At 44.4% G+C, this 10,013-nt stretch overlaps 1 protein-coding gene across 2 annotated transcripts in view; it reads left to right on the top strand.

Annotated features, from left to right (window-relative positions):
• The first annotated feature begins 2,746 nt into the window (after positions 1-2,746).
• RAB28 (RAB28, member RAS oncogene family) overlaps positions 2,747-10,013 on the top strand; it is a 55,894-nt gene continuing 48,627 nt past the window's right edge. For both annotated transcript variants that reach the window (XM_083630840.1, XM_083630839.1), the window contains exon 1: positions 2,747-3,199. In XM_083630840.1, the coding sequence (XP_083486966.1) occupies positions 3,125-3,199 (75 nt within the window). In that variant the 5' untranslated portion in view covers positions 2,747-3,124. The remainder of the gene's footprint in view (positions 3,200-10,013) is intronic.

The raw sequence follows: 10,013 nt of genomic DNA, 5'->3' as shown, positions 1-10,013 counted from the left end.
CTTAAGCTGGGGCTTTTAAAAGCCTCATTATTTACACTCACTCATGTAATATCCTTTGCAAGATCCAGATATCCATGTCTCATATCACACACGGGGATGACAGACAGCCTTGCATTTCATACCTCTTAAAGAAATGTGGCAGGCCATACATAAAACTTGGCTCCCTTGGCCCTAGAGGGCCAGATAATGAAACAAAAATTTAAAGCAATCATATAACTAGTCTAGTTTAGGACTGTTCTCCCTTAAACCACACATACTGGATGCTCGTACATCCCTTTAGTGTGGAAAGTGGGTACAAGATTTAGGACAGGGGTGAGGACCTGTGGTCTTTGTTCAGTTTCATGTGGGTGGGAGGAACCCAGAGGGAGAGGCATAGGGCCAGGGGGTGGGAATGAGGCAGGAGGAAGCGGAATTGATGGAGCAATGGAAGGAAGAGGTAAAGTTCTCAGCAAGAGACCAGTTCATCTTGAATTACTTTGGAGCAGTGGTTCTCAATTAGCAAAGTACTGTGCACCCCCCCCCCCGTTTTTCAAAAGCCATGCCATGAAAAATTGAAAAATTTGATACCTCTGTGGTAGTTTTTGTTATGTCCCTGGACCACCAATTGGGAACCATTCCTTTAGAGAGTTAGCACACAGCTTGAAAGCTTGCTGGGAATTAAATACTTGCTGTATGAGCTTGTGTGTGGAACTTTCCCTCATAATCTGTGATGTTCTCTCTGCCTTGGTAACAGGGTCAGCTAAAGTTCTATCCAAAATCAAAACTCATGGGTCATCCTAGTGTTAAAGGTAAAGGGACCCTGACCATTAGGTCCAGTTGTGGCCGACTCTGGGGTTGTGGCGCTCATTTCGCTTTATTGGCCGAGGGAGCCGGCGTACAGCTTCCGGGTCATGTGGCCAGCATGACTAAGCCACTTCTGGCGAACCAGAGCAGCGCACAGAAATGCCGTTTACCTTCCCGCCAGAGCGGTACCTATTTATCTACTTGCACTTTTTGGGGTGCTTTCGAACTGCTAGGTTGACAGGAGCAGGTACCGAGCAACGGGAGCTCACCCCGTCGCACTGCTGACCTTCTGATCGGCAAGTCCTAGGCTCTGTGGTTTAACCCACAGCACCACCCACATCCCTAGTGTTAGAACTTGGAAAAAGGAAAATGTAAAGGGATGGTTCCTATGAAAATCCAGCTTCAGCTGTTGGAGCTGAATTATTTGGAAAATCTGTCTTCAGATACTAAACTGAGATATGATGGTGGAGACTTTCTGTTCTTTTGATCTGCAAGGCACTGCCTACAGATATAATTTCCTTTCCACACAGTAAATGAAATGCTCATAAAGCCTGAGGTTTTCCTCTTGGGAGCCAGAATTCTTAGCAAGAATGCAATGTGTTCTAAACCCCATTATCTCAATTCACTAAAATAATTTGTGTCACAATAAAAATCGAGGTCATGGTCACTCATGTACCTGTCTTCCCTATTTCTCCAGGCTTCTTTGTGTCTTATGAATTGTCCTTTCAGAGGCATGTGCAAAACTCAGCAGTATCATATTTCTATAGAGTGAACAGATGCGAAAGAGAAAAATAGTGATGTATGTCAATGAGTACTGAAATAATGTGTTTGAGATGAAAGTTAAGCATTAGGCTGCAACTCTAAGCACCCTTACTACGGAGCAACACCCTACTGAACACAATGGGACCTCTAAGTAAACATATTTAGGGTTTTACTGCATGTTGCATTGAACTTGTAGCATGGAGAGGTGTCTTATGGTTGAATAAAACTGCTTAGGTTTGTGCTCACGTGTATATAAGAACAGCCAATCTATATTAAGCAATACTGAGCAATTCTGTCTTCAATTTAGTTTTTATTAAAGGTTTTATTGTGTAACAAACAAATACACAACGAAAAGTACATATAGTGTCTCCACTTTCAATTCACTCTTTTTCGCAGTTTGTATACATTTGGTATGAGACACTTTTGTCATATGGATTTTGAGATGGGGGGGATAATTATATTTCTTTCTATTGCCTAGTGTTTGTGCAGGATTTTTGTGACAGCATCACGTGTGTCAATCCTTTATTTATATATTTATTTTTGTTGGTATTACAAGAGACCGGAGACTGGTTGGTTGCCGTGTGGTTTGTATGTGTGAGGGGAAGGGGGTTGTTGAGCCCAACTAGTCCCGCACCCTGTTCTCAGAGTGGTCGGCCAGATCCTCCTTAAGGGAAACCAGGGAGCAGAACTTGAGCACAGGAGCACTTTCCACGGTTACCAGCAACTGGCATTTGCAAGCATTGCTGCCTCCCAACTGTAGCAGCAGAGCACAGTCTTCCCTTGCCATCTCCTTCATGGATTTGTCCAACCCTCTTTCAAAGTCGTCCAGGTTGGCAGCTGTTACTGCCTCCTGTGGGAGTGAGTTCCACAGGCTAACTGTGTGCTGCATGAAGTGCTTTCTTTTGCCTTGTCCTGAATCTTCCAGCTTCCATTCTCGGTGTCACGGGAATGAGAGAAAATCTTTCTCTGCCCCCTTTCTCCATGTCATGCATCATTTTATAAGCGGGAGGGGGTCAAACCATGGTTTTTATAAGCCGGCTGTGCGCGTCAAACCATGGTTTTCCAATTTTGGAAATTGCAGGCAAAGCAACGCGCATGCCCAAATCTCCCTCCCTCGTGCTCCCCTGCCATTGGCGGACTCTTCCGGCGCCCCGCCCACTCCCTCAGGTGCCGGGGCTCCGCCTTCCTCTTCCCCCGCCCTCCTGTCACCTTTCACCCTCCGCGGGCCCTTGGTTACCGCGCCGGCCTTGTTACGAAGCCCCAGACGCCGCGGCTGCCCATTCCAGGGCTCCGGAGCGAACCATTCCTTGGGGGGGGGGGAGGCTCTCCAGTCCGTGCTCTCAGGCGGCGGCGGCGGCTCGCGGTTCCCTCTTCTCTGCGTCCCTCGGCGCCGCTTAACTCCCGTTTCTGCGTCTTCTCCCGCGCGGTGGCCTCTCCGCGGCCGTGTCCGTCGCCGGCTCCCCCCCGTCTCCTGCCAGGTGGTCTCGCCCAGCGTCGGCGTTAACGGAAAGCGCTGAGGGGGCCGAAGATGGCGGCGGCGGCGGCGGCTCGGCCCCTCCGCGACTGAAGGCGCCCTGTCATGTCGGACTCGGAGGAGGAGTGCCCTGAGCGGCAGCTCAAGTTCGTGGTGCTGGGCGACGGCACCTCCGGCAAGGTCAGTCAGCCCCCCGAGGGAGCGAGGCTCGCCGTCGCCCGTCATTGCCCCGGGAGACCCGGGCTTGTGGGTCTGGGGTCTCGCGAGGGATCCCTGCCAGCCCCTCTCCGGGCGGCCCTTCGCCCTTTAAAAGCGCCGGCCTACCTCGCAGGGTGGTTGTAGAGAGATGACAGGGACCAAACGCACAAGGGGGGGGGCGGTCCTGAAATGCTTTAAAGCACCAAGAGGTGTTTTCTTATTTATTTATTTTATTTATCTTATTTATTTTCTTATTTATTTATTTATTTATTTATATCTTATTTATTTATTTAGTTACATCGTCTGTGTTGGGCGGGGGAGTGATGCTACCGCCCCCCCCAATGTAATTAAGAAAGCAAATAGTTTTATTTTAGCAAACAGCCAATATGCACATTAAAACGATGGTAATTATAACAATAATAGTGACTTGCATTTCTACTCCTTAACCTTTAAAAAATTTCCCATACCTTCCTTAAGTTTTGTAGCACGGATCTGTAGAGCCTTAACAAGGAATTGGGATGTTCTGAAAGATATGTACTTCTCTGGATCAGACAGCAAAAGCAAACAAACAGGTCTTTGCAAGGGATATCCTTCCCTTCTGCACTCTTAACAGCGGGTGAATATAATTGTTTCTAAGATCATTATAGAAAAGGCATTCCAGGAGCACATGAGTTGTATCTTCTATTGACACCAAGTTGCAACCACAGACTCAATATCTTTCTTAGGAATTCATTTATGTCGGCCCATCCAAAATGCTAACAGGAGAACACTTAATCTTGCCTGTGTAAAGAATAAAGTAAATAAATAACACCGCTCCCCACACAAGGATCCTTTCCATGATAGGGGCAGATCTGATAGCTGCCAGGGCTCCTTAAAGCAGGGGGGAGCTCAAGTGACTAAAGAAGCACCTCCTTGCAAAAAAAATCCCTGTGAGCAGTGCTGGATTTATGTATAAGCTAAACAAGCTATAGCTTAGGCCTCACTCTCTTGGGCCCCCCAAAAAACTTAAAGGAAAAAACCCTGGATGTACATTTCCGAAATGTAAGATAAAAAACAAATAAAACCTACATACAGCAACAGTGTTTCACTATTAATATGCTTCTTAATTGTATTTCAGTTCAACAATTACTTTGATAAAATACATATTTTGTTAGGTGCAAATGGCTTTAGATACCTATTAGGTCCATAAATTACCATATAGCATATATTCAACATAAAAAACAGCAACAATTTGTTGTTTACAAAAGACAGCTGGACATATAAAGGGCCCCATTATTTTCGGTAGCTTAGGGCCTCATCAAACCTAAATCCGGCCCTTCCCGTGAGAGTACAGTGGTACCTCTTTGCTTCAGGATAAGAACAGAAATTGTGTGGTGGCAGCTCAGCAGCAGCGGGAGGCCCCATTAGCTAAAGTGGTGCCTCAGGTTAAGAATAGTTTCAGGTTAAGAACGGACCTCCAGAACGAATTAAGTTCTTAACCCGAGGTACCACTGTATTCACTTTTGTCATTTGCAGCTCAGGGCTCCTCTGTTTGGAAGACGAACACTCCACAGAACACAGTGGGAATTATTATTATTATTATTATTACTATTTAAAAATAGGGTCATTTCAAAAATAGGATTGGGCTGTCACATGATGATTATGGGTTTTAGATTGTTAGAAAAAAAGACATCAAAACTTTCTAGGGTTTCTAATTTATTTATTTATTAAAATTATAGAACAGCTTTATCTTCCAAGGAGGGTTACATCATTTCCCCCTATTTCGTCCTCACAAGAACTCTTAGAGGGAGATTAGGCTAAGACAGTGGTTCTCAATTCTTTTTCTCGGAGGCCACACTTGCAGAAAAAAATTGCTTGTGCCACACCAAATTTTTTTATAGATGAGAAAAACATTGGAAAACAGAAGAAACAGCAACTAGCACTGCTTGTACACAACTACTTTATAATATTATCATGGGACATCCAGAAATTATAAAGCAATACAGCTACATAAGAACATGAATTATTTCCACAATAGAATTATAAACAAGCCTTAAGTATAAATATGTACCTTAAGTATGTATACAACCTCAACGAGATGTATGAGCTTGCTTTTGCAAGGTAATCTCAGTTATAGGATGAGATAGTTCTCGGTATCAATTGATGCTCCTCCTCTCATTTTAAAAAATATATCCATTTCCCCCCCTAGTGTACTTAACTGTACTGTACTACATGAAAATGTTTAAATGTTTCTTTGTCCTTGAATCTTCCCGCCACACGCCATCCTCTCCTGCCATACCCTTTGAGAACCACTGGACTAAGAGATGGTGACTGGCCCAAGATCATCCAGTGAGCTTCATGGCTGAGTGGGGATTCACACCATGGTCTTCCAGGTCATAGTCCTAACTATTATGCCACACTGGCTCTCCAAATAACCCTGGTATTTCAGGATTCTGAAACTGGTGAGGAGGCGTCCCCGCCCCCACAAGCTGAAGAGCACAATTTGGGTGGTGGTGGTATTGGAGCTGGTGTGTTGGCCTCTGCTGCTCCCCTTGAGTGTTTTCAATAAAGCTTTATTATAGTAAAGCTGGGAAGGGGCCAACAAAGTCAAATGCATTTGTATAGCAGTCTTTTTAAAGCTGTTAAATTCACAAAAGGTCCCGAAATGGAGATTAATGTTTTTTTTAAGTCCCTAACTTGATTAAAAGTAAAAATGAGCCTAGGTAGCCTTCCAAGGGCACTAGAATGCATTTTGAACTGGACTTGAGTGGGAAATCATGGTGAGTAGTGTAGGGTAAAGGGATCCCCCCGTACTATGCAAGAGCATCCAGCGATGCAGGTCTCCGCACCTGCAGTCTGAAGTGGAATAGCCCAGGCACATCATTGAGAACTAGGTCTATTACCAATATTGCATCCATTTACTTTTCAGTAGCATTCATTTAAGATGAGGAAGAATAAAGTTCTGTTCTAATAAAAATGATATAGCCTAGCATAAGGAGTGTGCCCCGTGCCCACTGATGAATGATGAGGGGAAAGGGTTTAGTTGCTCTTAGGATAAGAGAACAGTGGAGTCATATATGCAAGTAGAGCATCATCAGGTCTGGCCCACCCATGAGGCAAGGTGAGGCAACTGCCTTAGGTGGCAGGCTCCACAGGGGCAGCAGATCTGGCCTACAGCAATGGCTAGACCTTCTGCTTGGAAACTGGATCTGCGACCTGGAGCTGTCATCCCACCCCCAAGTTCTGCCTCTTGGTGAATAGGAGGTGCTGCTGGTCTCCTCCCACCCCTTGGGGGGAAATGTTGGGGTCTCCTGGGCTCTGCAGCCACCCAGCATGTTTCAGAGTGAGCCCCTTTTCCTCACCACAACAGCCTTTGATTCCCATGTCAACCATCAGGTAAGGTTGATTTGATTCCACCACCCTCTTTCTTCCTGTTGTAGATCTTCATGCACCCGTCCTTCCCTCTTGTTGTTGTGGTGGTGGGGGCATTTTGTGGTTTGCCTCAGGGTTCAAAATGTCTAGGGCCAGCCCTGAGCATAGTGGAGGAATCGGACTCTATAGCAGAATGTAAATTTGCTGATACTGTGTCAGATTCATAGAGAGCAACTTAAATCAATCAATCACCTTTCTAAAGTTAAAACCGTATAGAAATTACAGAATATAATTTTACAAAATATAAAATTACATATTACAAACATGGCAAAACAACACCAAAAAGTACACAACCGAATTGAACAATTTCCATATAAATCAGAATAAGGTCTAAATAAAGATGCAAAAAATTAATATCAATAACAGCAACAACCCCACCCTCCACAAAACCCCCTCAACAACACCCCAACCCAAGAATCTGTTCCGCAGCCACAGCTTTTGCATCTGGAGTCAGTCCAGGTCCTGCCCTCCCAGGCCGGGTGGAAAAAGGCCAGCAAGGCAGGGATCAGGTCTTCCCGGCCTCACAGCCAAGATAGTCTCTTATGTACCTTGCCCTAGTGCTGTGCTGCAGTTTCAGCTTATTCCTGCTATAAACTGCCAGCTGGCCCTCTGTAACTTGTATTACAAGCCTGGTTTAAAATTGTTTCTGGCCTCTTCATGTAGCTCTGAAGTATGTACCATCCAAGCCATCATAAAAAAATCATAGAGTAATTATAAGGATAGTTAAGATTGTTTTCTAAAAGTTTCTGGCTGCTCTTTCACATTTACAGATAGCCAAAATAGTTCAAAATGTGTGGCTGTAGTGCCAGAAATAGCAGGCACTACTTGTATCATGTTTTAGTGTTCAAGAGTGTACATTTAGAAGCATGTACATTCAGGTCCATGGGACACGGGTGGCGCTGTGGGTTAAACCACAGAGCCTAGGGCTTGCTGATCAGAAGGTTGGCAGTTCGAATCCCTGTGACGGGGTGAGCTCCCGTTGCTCGGTCCGTGCTCCTGCCAACCTGGCAGTTCGAAAGTGCAAGTAGATAAATAGGTACTGCTCCAGCGGGAAGGTAAATGGCGTTTCCGTGCACTGCTCTGGTTCCCCAGAAGCGTCTTAGTCATGCTGGCCACATGACCTGGAAGCTGTACGCCGGCTCCCTTGGCCAGTAAAGCGAGATGAGCGCCGCAACCCCAGAGTCAGTCACGACTGGACCTAATGGTCAGGGGTCCCTTTACCTTTACATTTAGGTCCAGCTTCATGACATAGCATCCTCAGGCCATCGCCCTGTCTCTTACCCCGGGTTCTGATTAGTGCTAGGCAATTTGGTCTGGGCACCTTCCATTTTAATTTCCCACAGTGCTTCTGGTGCAGCATTATTCTGGGACATTGTGGGAAGTTAAATAGCAACTTGCTGCTCAGGGGATGAACTGATATAGGTGGAGGTGCGCCAAGACTCACTTTGCCAAGGACACACCTCTTCTTCTTGGTCTTTGACAATTGAACTGTTGTTATTAGTGCCCCTCCTATGTAATCTGTTTTAGTTTATATGTATTGTATGGTATTTGGGGGTGGATTTGTTTTCATTATATTGTATTATTTTTTCTAGCTGTAACCTGCCCTGGGATCTTAATGTGAAGGGTGGGTAATAAATATGATGATGATGATGATGATGATGATGTTGTTGAGAAGAATTGCTTTGCTGGATCAGACTATCCGCCTAGACCAGTATTTTATTTCCAACAGTGACTGGCTGAATGCTTCTTGAATCTAAAGAATGTATTTATTTTACATATTTAGTACCTCTCCCTTCAGTTCTGAAGATCTCCCAGGGTAACTTATAGTAGATCAAAAAACCCCAAACAAAAGCTTAATGGTAAATCAGCAGTAGGGAAAACCTATCACAACATTAAAACCAAAGCTGCAAAGTTTACAAAACTGGAGCTACCTGCAGACATTGAAAAGGTCTTCATGCTTGACACCGAGATTTCAAAAGTTGCTTAGGCAAGCTTACATAGGGAGAGTGTTTCAAAGATGGGGTGCCACAACTGAAAAGACTAATCTTGGCCACTCCCTGCCTCATCCCTTAGTTATATTGTACAGAATTAGAGCAACTGCCTGTTTATCCCCGCTGGTGGTAGTTCTCCACAGGCCTTTCTGTTTTCTGATACCTCATATCCTTTAACTGAAGATGCTGGGAACTGAATCTGGGACCATACACATGTGAAGCAATGAACTATATTAGTGTGGGAAACCTGTGGCTTTTCAGATATGAACAGCCTCATGGTGAGTGGCCAGGAATAATAGGAGTTGTAGTCCACCATCATCTAGAAGGCCACATTTACCCCAGCCTTCAACTCTAGTGGAGAAGAGCCATGCCCTCTGTCCAGAAACAGGAGCACTCAGCTTGATATCAATGGAGCAATAACAAGCAGAAGATACAGCAGGTTGGGGGTTCATTACTGGGTTTTGGGAGCCCTGAAGTACCTTTCTTGGATTGTGTGGCACAGTTGCTTGTAGAGTTCTTACAGTTTCTGACCATGTCTGTTTCCATTGTATTGCGAATTACCATATAATGGTTATGAGTGCCTTATATGACATGATATACTTGACTATAATATTGTACGATGTATGCTTAGAATTATACTCTTCTAAACTTTTATCCCTAATTATGGACTAGAGACGCTTACTTTTGAAGGAAGCCTTTATTATTTTACATTTTTAAAAAGCATTTTATAGTGTGTAAATTACTTTACAGCTTGTTTTTTTCATCTTGATGATATCCCTTTATGGAAAGTGACCATACCCTAGCTTTTAAGGACTGTAGGTAGCATTAGCAACTCCCATGTTGATAAGGGCTTTGAAATTGATTGAGATTCACACCCAACACTCTTTCTGCAAAATTCTGACAAGAGTTGTGACTCATGTGTATGTGTCAGTGTGGCCTGGTTCAAATGTAACTGGACTTCTCACCAAACTTTGGTTTGAAGAAACTTGAGTGCTTCCCTTTCCTCTTGTGTGACCGGCTGCAAATGAGACTTCCTGGTTTTTTTTAGACCAGAGTTTCCCTGATGTCTGAAATTGTAGTTTAAGGACCACCTACAATTTAGGATTGCAAATCAGGGTAGTAGTGGAATGCTTAGGTGCGTGCCCACTCAAATCATGTCTAGCTGAGTGACTCTATTATTTCTGAACTGGACCTCTTTCTCAATTCAGGTTAGGCTGTAGTTAATGAAGGTTACTAAATTTGGTTTACATGCATGATAGTCAGAATGCTTGTTCAAATCATGATTTCCAATTCTGATTTGTTGTAATGAGAAACAATAGTTTGAAAAAATGGCACTGAAGTGGCAAACTGTGGAAAGAAGCAGCTATGCCCCACTGGCAAATAGTGCACGAATG

The sequence above is a fragment of the Podarcis filfolensis genome, assembly GCF_964270895.1.
Source record: "Podarcis filfolensis genome assembly, chromosome: 9".
Classification (NCBI taxonomy): Eukaryota; Metazoa; Chordata; class Lepidosauria; order Squamata; family Lacertidae; genus Podarcis; species Podarcis filfolensis.
Note: the sequence above shows the minus strand (reverse complement) of the source record. Positions and strands in the feature narration are given on the sequence as shown.